Below are 15,167 nucleotides of genomic sequence, written 5' to 3' on the forward strand. Positions count from 1 at the left end.
TCAAACAGATAATTCACAAAATCACAGTCAAGATATCAGTAAAGATATTCAAAGTTTGCCTGTGTAATGCTTTAAAACTAACTGGAATTTAGTGTGCTTAATAGTTGCAGGAAGAGGAACCCACAGCATACAACGCTGGTAGACACTGCCTAACTCCAACAGACATTTTCTAAAAGTTCTAAGGAAGATTCCAACATCAAACAATGAACTTGATTTACAACAAAATCTTTCTTTTTTTCTTTTTTTGCACCACAGTTTGCAGTCTGCCTGCTTATGATTGTAAAGCAGCAAAACAAGATTCTGAGATAGGTCCAACAACAGAGGTACAATAGAAGGTGCAACAGAGAAAAACAACAACCCATGGTTGTGAAGAAAAAGGAAAGAACTAAAACATCATAATGATATTAAACCCACTAGACAAAACAGAGAATTTAGACTTTGTCAAAGTTGTATTCAAGCATCTTATGTGAACAAAAAAACTGAGCCAAAAGCTTGGGAAAGGGGTGTAAGAATATCTGAGGTAACATGATTTGTGAATGCTCTTTATTTGCAGATGTCTGAATGTCTGTAGGTGCAAAAATGTAGATCAGAATGGCAGGGTCTCTCACATGTCACAAGGCTTTGGAAAATTCATGGCTGACCCAAGTCCTATGGCATGTTTCCTTTTCTGCTGGTTTTTGGTTTGTTTGTTTCATTCATGTTAGAAAAATGTCACACAACTACCCAGATCTCACCTATAATATTGCCCTTTGCATCAACCCTATCATGTGAGCCATTTCTATCAACATTATCAACTTAACTTCCAGCAGCTCAAATCTCCTGGCTGGCTGGCTTGCAGGATTGAGCTGGAGGCTTCCTGCCATTCTGGCTCTGCATGCAGGGGCACGGGGCAGAACTGAACCAGATATGTGTCCTCCATACCACATACCACAGCAGAGCCATGCTTACCTGCTTGATAAGAGCTGCTGCCTGCAGGCGGCTTTTGCGATCAGCAAGCTCATCTTGGAGCTGCTGCCACAACATCTGGAGGTTGTCTGTCTGCCTCAGAATGTCCTCCTGGCGTGCAGGGTTCTTCTGGCTCAGCTCCCGGCCCCTCTTCATTACTCCTGCACATAAAGCCCTGTGGGAACTGCATTCTGCCTCAAGAGCCTAGAAGGAGGACAGGAGACTTGTTAGCACAACTCACTGCCCACCATCTGAGAGTGAAGAGAGGTTCCAGTCTCCTCTCTGTAGCACATTTCCAAGACCCTCATATCATATCTGTATTGATGATTATCACCCCTGACACAAGTTACCATCCTACTTTTTGCCTTTGATATGAAGCTTGCTATGCATTCTTCAGTGAAGCAGGTACTTGTTTATTTGCCACCAATTCAGCTGTCCTGTTTTCCAGGGCAATCAACAGACCAAACAGATGCACACAAATGTACACCACAAGTGCAGCAGAGGCTCCTATTTCAGTGTTGTCATGAAAGTTCTCAAGCTGACAGGTCTCTTCACTAGTTCACAGATTCTGTGCTGTAAAAAGGCAGTAGCTCATAGAGCAAAACTTTTCATATTAGCCCACAGCAAGCTTTTAGGGAAAAGGATAACAGATTTGTAAGCTCGCACAGTGTTATCCATCCTGCCTGCTGATAGTTACCTTCTTTTTACCATCTCTTTCTTTCACCAGATCTCACCTGGCCAGGCAACAGGAGTAGGAAAAAAAAATCATCATGTTTTTTCCCTTTCCATACAAAGTGAACCGATATGAAGCCCAGCAGCTTCATTAGAAGCCTCACTTCTAGTAGAGCATGACACACATTCCTTCTCTACCTTTTCTTTCTGCTTTTGGGAAAAAATCCCTATCCTATATATATTTTTTTTAAATTCCAAACTCTGCTTGTGACACTTGAGGCAATGAGTGGCTTGACAGCTAAGTCAGTTCTGCACTGACTAAACTGAATCACAGAACCTTAGAGATTGGGAGGGACTTCCAGAGATCAAGTCCAACCCCCTGCCAAGGCAGGATCACCTATGGTAGATCACACAGGAATGCATCCAGACAGGTTTTGAAAGTCTCCAGGAAGGATACAAGTGTTTTAAAATCTTACTGTAATACAAAGACAAGACACCACCAGCTAACTAAGATACCTTGTGCTTCTGAATAGAGGCTGTAATCTGGCTGACATCCTTCCCTAATGTTGTTGTTCTTGCTAGCTTCCATTTCTCAGAGATCCACGATTCTTCCTCTTTGCAGTCACGGAAAAATTCAAAAAGCTTCAAAGCCTCTTCTAGCTGAGACTTTCTGAAACAAAGAAACAAACAGGTATATCTTGGTAAGAACTTGGATCCCCAATAATCAAATTACTGGAGACAATAATCAAAGAAGAATTTAGAAAATCCAGAATAAATAAATTAATTTATTGATGGAAGAAGACAAAGGAAAACAAATTACATTTCTCGCTTCCTCTAGGAGATGAGGAGATAATCACATGCTATTCTGGCTTTACAGAAAGCAAGTAACAATAAAAGCTGAGAATGAAGCTATTCTTCAGTTCTGAAAGCAAGTGATCTCTCTTAGTCAGCTTCAACCAAGACACTCAAGGTGTTTTTGTAATGCCTTTACAAATTGAGAAATTTCAGAATTCTGGGAAGCTGTGTCTTCTAATCAAATGAGTGATTTGCCTTCCTAATCAGAAAGAACAGAGCTGTAAGCACAGCCCTACCGTGACTTGCTCAGAGCTGTAAGGTTCTGATACAACTGACGAAGCATCTGAACTTTTGCATAAAGCACTTCAGCTTTAACTGTGCTGTCCTTGCCGATTTCTGCCGTCCTCTGGGAGATGTGTGTCAGTCTGTCATCGTAGGAAGAGATCTGTGAGTCAACCAAGTTGTGCTTCTGCAGCAGATCTACTACTTCAAGGAGCTGCTTTCCATAGTCCTGGGAATTCACTAACATCTGCAAACAAAGTCAGAAACAAAAGGCATTGGCAGAGAGTGCATCCAAGGGCTTGGTACAAAGAAACTGGTTCAAAGGTTCCTCTTGACTCAGATCTTCTGAACGTAAAAGAACGGTGTCAGTCAGGCTATGCTGAAAAGCTGCTTACTAGAGGAGTCATACTTCTCTTTCAGTCTCACAAGTTAACGGCAATAACCCAGGGTATTTATCTACTGCAGATAATGGCCTCATCAAATAAGCATTTGTTTTCACATCTGAGTTACTTCTACTGACTCAGCACTCAAGGTCTCAGAATCTGTGGGCACAAGGGATAGCCCTATGCTATGCATCCCTCTGTAAGCAAACTTGTCCACAGACTTATTCCTGTATTTGGAGAATTATGCAATATCCACTTTCACGGTATGTTTTAACTGTGATTCTTTCTAGTTTGAGGAACTTGCATTTGCTAGTACTTCAGTACTTCACGGCTTTTAAGTGAGAGCTGATGAAATAGCAAGTGATTGAAAGTTTGTCCTCTATTTGTATCAATGGGTACAGTGCTCAATCCTATTGTAGGATGTTGTCTTACCAGTCTTCTCCCATACCCTCAAGGCTATCATGGTTCCAGTAACATCATTACCATTCAGTGTTTTTTGCTTATGAACAGCAGGACAGAAAGATTCACAGCTTACAGATAGCTCTCATCTTTAATTTGAAATTCACAACTTTGTGCAACATCTCACCTTAGGTACAAGGCAACCTGTAGTCATAAGGACTTTTCTGTCTTTAAATATTACAAGGCAAAACTAAAGAATGCAAAGACATTTTCTGATATTACAATATCAATATGAAACCAGCTATTGCCTGTGCTAAAGGGAAAACTTTTGGCTCTCTTACTAACACTTGGAAATTCTTACTAAAAACCACTCACTGTGCATTTACAGGGGAACATTTCTGTCTTACAGGTTTAAACACCTGCAAGTCAGATGTATGACCGAGCTAGTCCCCATCTATGTGATCACTGCAGGTACTCCCAGGGGCTAATTCGGAAGAAATCATGTAGAATAGTAACAACAGGCTGGTTTATTCCACTTTTGCTAATATACTTGTAAACTTAGGTGTTCATTGCTTCAAATCTATATTTTACTATATTACTTGAACCTGCTTTACCATGTCTGGTTTTCTGATTAGGTAGTGCTCCTGCAGCAAAGGCTGTTTTTTCACACATAGTTACCAACAATGATGAATGGATGTACAGTTATGCATCTAAATAAAACAGATTGACTTGCCTGCAGCTCTTTCAGCTCCTCTGAAATGGCATCAGTATCTCTCAGGAGGCCCAGAATTTCCTGCATGGTACGCAGAGAGCGTTGCCGTCTCTGAAGCTGATCTAGAAGATCCTGCCATTGCTTTGAAATGCTGTTTTGCCTAGTAAGAGAGGAAAATTATCAAGGTGGACCAAAGACACTGGGCAGCACTGGGAGATTCTCAGTGCTTGCAGTGTTAGGAGAGCTAAACAAACTCACATACGCTGTGCCACCAGTGTAAGGGGACAGGCCGTGATCACAGAACAGTTTGAAGCAATTTTGTTTAATTAGTGTGATCACAGTGAGGAATTTGACTAGCACATCAGCTTCCATTAGCTTTTTAAATTTAGACATGGGGGGGGGCTATGGATCATCATACCTGACATCCGATACTGTTTTCATTTGATATAATATAGGCTTAGGGAAAAAAGGAGTGATTTTTTTAATTTTATTTTACTCTAAGCATTAATCTAAACCATATTGAGTCATAATCTGATGTCCTAAAGAGTTTACTTTAGTCTTTTGTAACAGTTTTTTCTTACTTTTCCCACAGGATTCTGATTTTATCTGAACTTAGAAAAGCATTGAAATACCACAAGAGAATGCTTTTCATGATAGGAAGAGGGAGAATGGATTTAATCTTGAGGAGGACAGATTTAGACTAGACAGTAGAAAGAAATTCTTTCCAGTGAGGGTGGTGAAACACTGGAAGAGGTTGTTCAGGGAGTTGTGCATGCCCCATCCCTGGAGGTGTTCAAGGCCAGCTTGGATGAGGCACGGAGCACCTTGGTCTAGTGGAAGATGTCCCTGCCCATGGCAGAGGGGCTGTAACTAGATGATCTTTAAGGTTCCTTTCAATCCAAACCATTCTATGAATCTATCAGATAATCCATTTGTATGGCATTCTTAGTCATTCTCAAATCAGGCTATACTGACAATCAGAAAAGTCATAATTCCTCTAGACTTACTTTAAACTGGAGCCAGTCTCAGAAGACTTTATGTCTTAACTAATCTGAACCTCTCCAAACTACACATTGAAAAAGAAATGTGTTGCTTTTGGGGAAAGAAAAGGAAAGAAAAGGAAAGAAAAGGAAAGAAAAGGAAAGAAAAGGAAAGAAAAGGAAAGAAAAGGAAAGAAAAGGAAAGAAAAGGAAAGAAAAGGAAAGAAAAGGAAAGAAAAGGAAAGAAAAGGAAAGAAAAGGAAAGAAAAGGAAAGAAAAGGAAAGAAAAGGAAAGAAAAGGAAAGAAAAGGAAAGAAAAGGAAAGAAAAGAAAAGAAAAGAAAAGAAAAGAAAAGAAAAGAAAAGAAAAGAAAAGAAAAGAAAAGAAAAGAAAAGAAAAGAAAAGGAAAAAATTCCTCTGAACATTTTTGATAGGAGATAGAAATTTTGTCAAAACAAGTATTTTTACATTTAATGAATATAGCTCAGAACTATTTTGTACCAGAAATCAGTTTGAGGGTTTGATCATTCAAGGAAAATATAAAAAGTGTAAGATAAGTACTTCATTTTCTTTATCTCCCGAAACTGTTGATAAGAATAAATTCTTGCCAGTTCTACTTATAAGGAGCAGAGCTACAATTCATAGTTACAATTCACTTCTTTCCACCACAGCACAGAATTTCAACTAATTTCAACCTCCACCATCACATACTGTCACAACTGTCACTCACTTCTGCACAATTTGATCTTTGCCATGATAGTTCTCCTGGCTGATAACTGTGGCCATTTCATCCAAAGCTTTAAAGCGTTCCCTCCTAGGCAGTACATCTGCCACAATGGCTTCCAGTTTCTTATTGGCAGCCTCCATCCTGTCTGCACTCTCTGGCCAGAAGTCTTGCTTCCCAATCACTTTGTTCATGTCTTCCAAGTAGGACTCACGCAGGACTGCCTTCTTCATGAACCTCTGGGCTAACTGTTCCAGCCTCTCTAGCCTCAGCATCTCCTTCTGCAGTGCTTTTCCTCGGTTGTGCTCTGCCTTTTCTAGAATAATCCAGTGCTTTTCCACATCCTGCAGGGTCCTCCCCTCTGGGGGCAAGTATGGCTGTTGGTTGTTAGCTCTCTGCTTTGTCCTGATGTTGAAGAGATGAGCTTCAATCATGCCTTTCTCTTGATATTTGGGGGGTTTCTCCACGGTGCGGAAAGTCTTGAAGTTGGCCATAAGTAGCCACATTTCCTGAAGAGAGTTGGGGAACTGACGATCATCCAGTTCCAGCACCTTCTGTTTAATCCATCTCAGGAGGTCAGAGACCATCTGCTCATATAGATGCTTCAAGTCGTCAATCTCCTTCAGGAAGAATATGATCTGTGATGGGAATATGAAGTTACAAGTCACATAAGAAGCAGAATAAAGTGCATGGATAGAAAACAACATAATAAACCAAGCTTAGGATTCAAACAGTTCCATGTCATCTGTCAGGGGAAAACACAAGCAAGTTATCAAAACTGTCAGATTTTTATACCAATATGGTGATAGCTGTCACAGCTGAGGCCAGGTGAAATCATAGAATAAGCTTCCATAAAACACAGATAAATTAAAGTTATCTAATGTCTCACTTCAGTTTCTGTTTAAGAAAAGGTTAATTTTGGAGAGAAGAGCATTCATGTGGAAACTGCCAGCAGTTCCTATGTGAGCTGACTAGAATGCAAGAATCCCAAACTGAAGGTTCAATATTTTGTTTCACAGTGGAAAAAAATATTAAAAATAGACTCTTTTGATTCCTAAAATTAAACTATTCTATCTCATCTAATATGGATTTACATCCTCTTAGCTTCACCAACTTAGGCTGTTAGGAGATATCTGACAAGAATCTCAGCCTTTCACATCCTCACAGTAGGCTGTGGTCAAACAGCCTCTTCCCAATCTTTTATGGTGGAGATGTTTTGCTTTATAGAAATTATTGGAGAATGTCTAATAATCCAGCAGGAATTTGGTAAGAATGTTAACTCTGATTCAGTACTAATTTGCCAAGTCCTGGTCATTTATCAATTTCATTTGTGGTCTGATATGCCTTTAAGTTCAAATAAACACTGGAGCACACATTTAGAATTAAATCCACAATGAAATAAAAAGTGCTAGAATGGTATCACCCTTTCCATATTTTTTCCCCCAATCTTTGTCATTTTACTTTGTTTCCTTTCCCTAGCTTAGCAGCCCTCCTGCAGATGTCAGATTTAATGCTGAACAAAGTTGTCTGCCTCTATCATTTCCCTGAGCTCTAGTCAGGCAGATTAGCAAGGGAAATGGCAAGGTTTCTGAAAGTGTTAATCTGCTTGCACCTACCAGAAAGCATACATGGTGATAAATAAGTGTCACAGTGTTGGAAGAGGAGTAAAGCAGCACCAACCTTTAGTGCAGGAAAAGCAGCCCATGACATCAGGGCTCCCCTTTGTTTTTTCTGCCATCGTACCCAGTTCTCGCTGAAAGATCCTAACAAATGCATGGTCACCTCATATGGGAGGAGGAAAGAAGATTTACCTCCCAGAGCTGATTCTCTCTGCCATCCTGGTCACACACTCAATCTGAACTCAAAGGTTTAATTGACACATTCAGGCTTCCCTCTCCAATCCTATTAGCAAAGCCAGAGCTGCCTATTTGAGGGGACTAAGGACACAGAGAGATTAACAAATGTTTCTTTCTCCTTGTGAATATTTGTGTGTGTCAGAAAGGCAGGAAGAGAGGAAAGCAATATTGGAGACTGGCTAAAATAAAGGAGGCAAAGAAAGAAAAAAGAATAGGTAAGCAGAAAGAAAGAAGGAAAATAAAGAATGAATACAAAATGGTGGGAAAAAAACAGTGAAGCACAAAAATAACTGAAGAAAGAGAGAGTAAAAAATGCTCCTTTGTTTTTTCCCATGATACAGAAGTTATGGGCTATTTGACCTTTGCAGTTCCACTAGCATATGGTTGGTGACTCAAGGACTATTTCAGGTTTATAAGAAGAAAAACGTCTTCAGTAACTCACATGTATGTCAGTCAAATTCTACTGTCCACTCTCCTTGCTGATGCCTAATCTTTGATCAGATTCCAAGTCCTGCTCTCATCTAATGCTTCTCTTCAGGGAACATCACTGTTACTGACACACATCTTGGGATGATTTTGTTCTAGCCTCAGATCATTTTGTTAGCTGAGCAAACCCTGCTTTACAAAAGGTTTTCACCTTGTCACCATCATGTACACTTACTTTGTTCAGTCGCTTTTGTATTGTCTGGCCTTGTTTCAGTCTGGAGAAGTAGTGGTAGTAGAGTGACACATAAGTCATGATGGATCGCTCATCTGGGTAGGCTACTGCCACATCCTCAGCATCAAGCAGTTTGCTGATTCCCAGCTCTTTCTCAGCAACATCAAAAGCATTGTTCAGGTTTTTGATGGGCTGGTCCTGCCGCAGTGAGCTGTAATGGATAAGGTCAGGCCTGGGAGGAGAAAAGGGTGTGAAGGTGAAGGAAGATTTATGTTTATCCTATGTTCTTTTAGATTGCAAACCATAAACTGTTTATCAGACTAAGGAATGTGACATTAACATCAGGAATTACTCTCTCTGACTCTGAGCTTCATTCAAGAGCATTGGCCCTTGCCTGTATAGCAAGAAGAAAATTGTCCCTTATGAAATTGAAATACCACTCCCAGAAAATCTTCGTCCTTCATTTGTTTCTCCTCTCTACTGATGGGTGAAAACCAAGGCAGGCAACTCTGAAAAAGAATGTGACAGCCAGTAGAGGTAGTTATAGGATCCCACGATGGTATTCTGACTGGAGGTAAAGAGAAGAAACGTTAAGGTTTTCCAAGGTGATTTCTCTCTCCTTGAAATGTTCACACTTTTTCAAAGACCCAGAGAAGGAAGAAAGGAAAAGACTGAGACTGATTATTACAATTGAACCAGAAGTTGTACAGTCACAAAGTTCACACAATGAAACTAGCATCTAAAATAATAAAACTTTTGAGGAGCAATGGGAACATGAGTGAGGGACTAAGACAAGTAAATATCAGGCCCCATTGTTCACAGATGTGACAGTCCCTTGGAAATTCAATTTTTTGGTCCCAACTAAGGGAACTACCAAGTAGGAGGTTTTGATCCATCCTTACTCAGAGAGAGAATATCCATTTACGCAAGGGAAAGCCTTCAATGACAAAGGGAAAAAAGATAATTTGACAATTTATTGACAATTACTTGCAATTCAGACCCTGCAACAACTACTTATGCCAGAGCTAGAAACAGCAATGCCTACTGAACTGATCCATCAGATCTTACCTGTGAGCATGTATGAGGGCATTGAAGGCAAGTCCATCACTCCAGCTTTTGGAGAAGTCCTTCACATTTACATTGGAATAGCTGGCAGTTTTGTGCTGACACCAGAGTAGCAAGGCTTCATTGGCAAATAGAATATCAGTTCTGCCTCCAAATTCTTCCTGTGAAGACAGCAGAGAAATGAAAAATCAGTGTAAACAATATATGGAAATAGCATCAGTGGGTTTATGCTATTGTTCCCGAAGATAATTTTGTATTACTTCTATCCACAAATTCCCTCAAATTCATGGCTTCAAGACTTGCAGAACATGTAACATGATGTAATATGAAAGTAGAAGTCTTCTACTAAAGTAAATGAGTTCTGAACAAACTCAGAAACTACTACCACAAATTGCAGGTAGTAGAATGTTTTTAAATATTTCTCTTCTGCAAGGTTTATAAAATTTAAGTGGAAAGCAAAGCTCAGTTTATAAGTTTCTTAAGCTGTGAACCAAAACTCAGAAACAAAGTACCCAGGTCTAATGTTAGAAATTATTATACTTTTGTGGAATCTTACTTCCCATGTACTTAAGGTGCATGTGAAATGATTTTAAAAGAATATTTCTATTCAGGGAAAGATTAAGGGAACATCATGCAGTACAGATTTAGAGAGCTCTTGTCAGACAAAAAAAAATTGAGTCAAAAAGCCAGTGATGGTTTGTGGAAGAAAGTGAGGAACGTGAATGTCCTATCTCTCTCCAAGTTACTGCTTTCTGCCTCCCTGAAAAAGCAGAAAATGGATTAAATGGCTTTTAAAAATTGAAACAGGTAAAAAGACAAATTCATTGGTTTACCTCATCAAGTTTGATTGATGAAATTTGAAATCGAAGTATAATGATCCAGATAAGTCCCAGGATTAAGGTTTTGTCGCCATCCACAATATTCTCAGGACCAATCACTTTTACTTGTACCTGCTAATAAATCAATATCCACATCCATTCAGTATACAAGTACTTGTGTCCACTTCTCTGAAAGAGATACTTGTAACAAGCTTTTCCTGAGGAGAGTTTTCAGGCTGTTTTCTTATAGAAAGAGATTTTACATGATATCATTGCTTCCCTACATACATGTGAGCAATCATGTTCACACCCTAGCTCTCACATGCACCACCTTGCAATTGGCCTTGTTGAACATCATGAAGTTGAATAATAGTGAATAAAGAGCACAGTGCTATAACTAGTAAGATATATAATCTGCTGTAATCTCTAGTATCAGTATTAATATACCTTGGATTTCAGAAATGTGATGGCTTTGCTGTTGTTCTCTAGAAAATGCACTCTCATCTTTCCCCGGTTCGGTCTGGGCAAAGCTTCTCCAGAGAGCAGCTCCAGGAGTTTCATGAGAGAGATGCCATCCTTCAAGTCGGTGTAAATATTTTCTATCTCGATCTTCACCTGCAAAGACCACTCAGATAATGCAGACTCTGGCTGAACATTTGGGTCACAGTTAGTTCCATTTCGATTTGCAGAGATAATCTTCATGTATCTAGCCTTGAGCTCTGTGGTAAAGGGTTGGACTTGATGATCTATGAGGTCTCTTCCAACCTTGGTGATACTGTGATCTGCTTCATGCCTCACCCAACAATAGTTTTAAACAGCTGCTGTAGTTTGAAAGGTCCCAGGTTCCCCTAAGGAAACTAAAAAGACCACGACCCATCCCAGAGGGCGGATCTGGGCATCCCAGGGTGTTATAACATTGTTATTCCATTCTGTCTTCTGGTATGATAGCGTATAAGACAGTGCCTAGCTGATATCACTCTTTCCCTGCCTGCCTCTTCTCCCTACACATCTCTCCCTGGGCAGAGCACATCCCTCCTTATCTCATGGTTTGCGCGGGAGATGACTTCTAGCTGGCAGGGAATTTTGAGCTGCGTCATGAGGCCTGCTGAGGCCTTCTAGGCCTAAGATGGGGGGGGGAGGCAGTTACGGCCTACTCTTAGGCCTGCCGAGGGTAGAACAGGTGGAGAATTCCAGATGGGTTTAGTCTGATAGACTTGCCTTGGCTTGTGAATCTATCCATTCTACCCAATTGTTTTTTTCATATATGCACTAATAAATATAATTTCCCTTTAAACTTCCAGTCAGTATGCAGTATCTTCATTCTTAATCTCTCAAAGCAGTAAGAGTCACCTCTGCTGCCCACTCCTGGGTAGCTTGTGGCCTCAAACAACACCAGCAGCTTGTTCCATCATATTTTTCTTTAAAATATCAGTCACAGAACCCTCTACTGAAGAAAAGAACACCTTGCTGTTTCACTGAGCCTTCTGTGGGTCAGTGCTTATGAGCCAAATGTGGTGAACCTTAATTCACAAAAAATGGATTTGCAGGGGGACTGACCTTATTTATAAAAGTAGGGTGAAATAAAACATGAATCAACCCACAACCAAGCAAATAAAGAAAAAACCCAGGAAATTCTGAAAAATAACAATATTTTGGAAAAAAAAATCATAATTCTCTAAATAAAACATTTGGGAAGCAGAGACATCTTCATAGATGATCTGGATGAGGGCATGGAGTCAGTCATCAGCAAGTTTGCAGATGACACTAAGCTGGGGGCAGATGTGACTGAGTTGGAAGGCAGAAGGGCTCTGCAGCAGGACCTTGACCACCTGGACAGATGGGCAGAGTCCAATGGGATGGCATTCAATAGCTCCAAGTGCAGGGTGCTGCACTTTGGCCACAACAACCCCATGCAGAGATACAGGCTGAGGTCGGAGTGGCTGGAGAGCAGCCAGAGAGGGATCTGGGGGTGCTGATTGATACCCGCCTGAACATGAGCCAGCAGTGTGCCCAGGTGGCCAAGACAGCCAGTGGCATCTGGGCCTGTATCAGAATAGTGTGGCCAGTAGGATGAGGGAGGTTATTCTTCCCCTGTACTCAACACTGGTCAGGCCACACCTTGAGTACTGTGTCCAGTTCTGGGCCACTCAATTCAAGAGAGATGTTGAGGTGCTGGAACATGTCCAGAGAAGGACGACAAAGCTGGTGAAAGGCCTGGGACACAAACCCTATGAGGAGAGGCTGAGGGAGCTGGGGGTGTTTAGCCTGGAGAAGAAGAGGCTCAGGGCTGACCTCATTGCTGTCTACAACTACCTGAAGGGAGGCTGTAGCCAGGTGAGGATTGGTCTCTTCTCCCAGGCAACCAGCAACAGAACAAGGGGACACAGTATCAAGTTGTGCTGGGGGGGAAGTATAGGCTGGATGTTAGGAGGAAGTTCTTCCTAGAGAGAGTGATTTCCCATTGGAATGGGCTGCCCATGGAGATGGTGGAGTCACCGTCCCTGGAGGTGTTCAAGGAAAGTCTGGATGAGGCACTTGGTGCCATGGTCTAGTTGACTGGATAGGGCTGGGTGATAGGTTGGACTGGATGATCTTGGAGGTCTCTTCCAACCTGATTGATTCTATGATTCTATGTTACATCCTGCTTAGATCTATGATGCCAGCCCAATCTCCACATTTTTAGCCAGAGTCTCACAACATGAGCAAGATTAAGACCTTTCACAAAAATGTGTTTCATTGCTGCCAGTAGTGAGGTCACCCAGTGCTTAGGTGATATACGACATGACACAGTGTGTACTCTGAGCTAACAAGAAGTTGCCTTGAGTGTTTCCTTCTGGCCTTATGCCACTAGCCACCAAGAAGTGACATTAAAATGATAATACACACCCAACAATAACTTACTGTGATTCTAAAATCACAGTATATACTCCTTTTATCTTCAGAAAAAAAAAAAAATCAAAATTCTGAAGTGGTAGGCTTCATAATTCAGAAAACAATGTAGGGCAAAAAAAGGGAAAGTAATAGACATGAGCTTTTCCATTCCTGACCAGTTCTTAATCAATTTAACAGATGTTTTTTCCTCCAGAGTAAGAAGAAAGTGTAAAAGCAATGTGGAGAGACTTTAAGTCTGTACTGTGTGCTGTACAAATATTCACAATTTTCTCTGATTATCTCCCTGTTTAGTTGCCAATTTTATTTCTCTTTTTGCTTATTAAATAAACTTGAAAATCTGCATATGGTATATTACCATAAAAAAGCTTACAATTATTATATTCTATGACAGTTCCATTTAAATTTGTAAAGATAGTCTTCATATATCTGCTCCTTGCCCCCCAGGCAATAGTTTTAAACAGCTTTGTTGGATCGTGTTCCTCTCAATAGTACAGGTTGCTTAACATTAAATCCAATCCAGTTGCATCCTTGGTGCTGGACTTGGAGTAGTCAGCAGTGCATCTGAGAATATTGTAGTGTCCTGTGGTTGATTCAGTCATGTTAAAGTGTGTGCTGAAAAGCTGAGGGGGCACTGCTGAGAAGAACTAGATAAGCTGTCAGTCTCTGCACCATTTCTTACCCTATATGGTTTGGAAAGCACTCCCAGGCTGCTTTCCACACGCTTTTATGATCTATGAATAAGTACTGTGCAGGAAGTTAAGTCTGACATTTTAATCTTTGAACCTTAAGATGTTTTTAAAATGAGAAGCCAGATATATTAATATGTAACTAAAGACAAACAATTTCTACACCCTAAATACCTATAAAAATAAGAATATGTTTTGCAGTTCTTCTCTCACAATCAGAAAAACAAATTTAGAAGTTTGTTGTGCTCTGAGGCTGCCTTTCCAACAATCACTAATTAAAATATTACACTGAAAACAGTTCATATAGTACCAAAATATTATATAACAGTGATGTGCTAGAATGGAACCAAGAGGCCTGGTTCTGGACAGTGTTTCCAAGGTCCATTTCCATTAATAACAACTACAGATTTAGAAAAGGGAATTGGTTTTGGATGATGTAATTCCCTTCTGTAACACAACTGCATCATTTGTGTCTGAAATTAGTTTCTCTTGTTAGGAAGTCTGGAGACTTTTAGAATATGTTCTATGAACCTATGAATGTGTTGGAGTTACCTCACACACAAATCAACTGTAACTTAGCTCTGAAGATCTTTGGAAGTCTGGAACCTACTGTACTTGCAGTTGGACTTGGTCTGTACTTGCATGACAGTATGCCTGAAAGTGACAGGCTCAGGGCAACCTTTTCAGAGGCACTGAGCAAGAACTCAAGTGGGACTGATGAGGCAAAGGAGAAAGTCTTAAATATTGGCCAGGCAATTAAGAACTGAGCATTGTTTGGGGAAATCCAAGCATTTTCAAATACTTGTAGGAAAAAAGAAGATCAAATAACAATCTTTCTCTGAGGTAATCACAAATGGATCACAGTGGACATCACAATGTCACAGAGTTACATAGCATACATAAGCGAACCCACATTTCAGGGGAGCCTGGTAACAGGATCAATGAAGACAGATGTGAAGTACAGGCTGAAGCATTCTGATTAATCAAAGCCTTCCTTGCACATAAGTGTATTTACAACACACATGGAAAGGAATAAGCAGCTAAAAAAAAAAAAAACCAAAGAAACAACCAACCACCACCAATAACAATAAAACCAAACCAAGGAACCAAACAGAATAAAGAGCACAAGTGAGTGAAATAAAATAAACCCCAGAAAGAATCCCGAAACTGAATGAGCTACCTACATTGTTCCTGTAGAAGACATTGTTCATCCAGTTGGTGAAGGTTTTCTTTTGCATGGACATTCGCTGCTCCTGCAGCTTTTTGATATGATCTTTTTCAAATTCGCTCTCCATGGTCA

At 40.4% G+C, this 15,167-nt stretch overlaps 1 protein-coding gene across 1 annotated transcript in view; it reads right to left on the minus strand.

Moving 5' to 3' along the window:
• Window positions 1-15,162, minus strand: part of SPTBN5 (spectrin beta, non-erythrocytic 5) — a 97,773-nt gene extending 82,611 nt beyond the window's left edge. Inside the window, exons 1-10 of the mRNA XM_064146220.1 lie at window positions 15,052-15,162; window positions 10,737-10,904; window positions 10,305-10,424; window positions 9,475-9,632; window positions 8,410-8,638; window positions 5,899-6,530; window positions 4,210-4,348; window positions 2,709-2,941; window positions 2,134-2,287; window positions 949-1,149 (exon numbers count right to left, since the gene is read on the minus strand). Of these exons, the coding sequence (XP_064002290.1) occupies window positions 949-1,149; window positions 2,134-2,287; window positions 2,709-2,941; window positions 4,210-4,348; window positions 5,899-6,530; window positions 8,410-8,638; window positions 9,475-9,632; window positions 10,305-10,424; window positions 10,737-10,904; window positions 15,052-15,162 (2,145 nt within the window). The remainder of the gene's footprint in view (window positions 1-948; window positions 1,150-2,133; window positions 2,288-2,708; window positions 2,942-4,209; window positions 4,349-5,898; window positions 6,531-8,409; window positions 8,639-9,474; window positions 9,633-10,304; window positions 10,425-10,736; window positions 10,905-15,051) is intronic.
• Between the last annotated feature and the right edge of the window lie 5 nt (window positions 15,163-15,167).

The sequence above is a fragment of the Pogoniulus pusillus genome, chromosome 1 (genome assembly GCF_015220805.1).
Source record: "Pogoniulus pusillus isolate bPogPus1 chromosome 1, bPogPus1.pri, whole genome shotgun sequence".
NCBI classification, from domain to species: Eukaryota; Metazoa; Chordata; class Aves; order Piciformes; family Lybiidae; genus Pogoniulus; species Pogoniulus pusillus.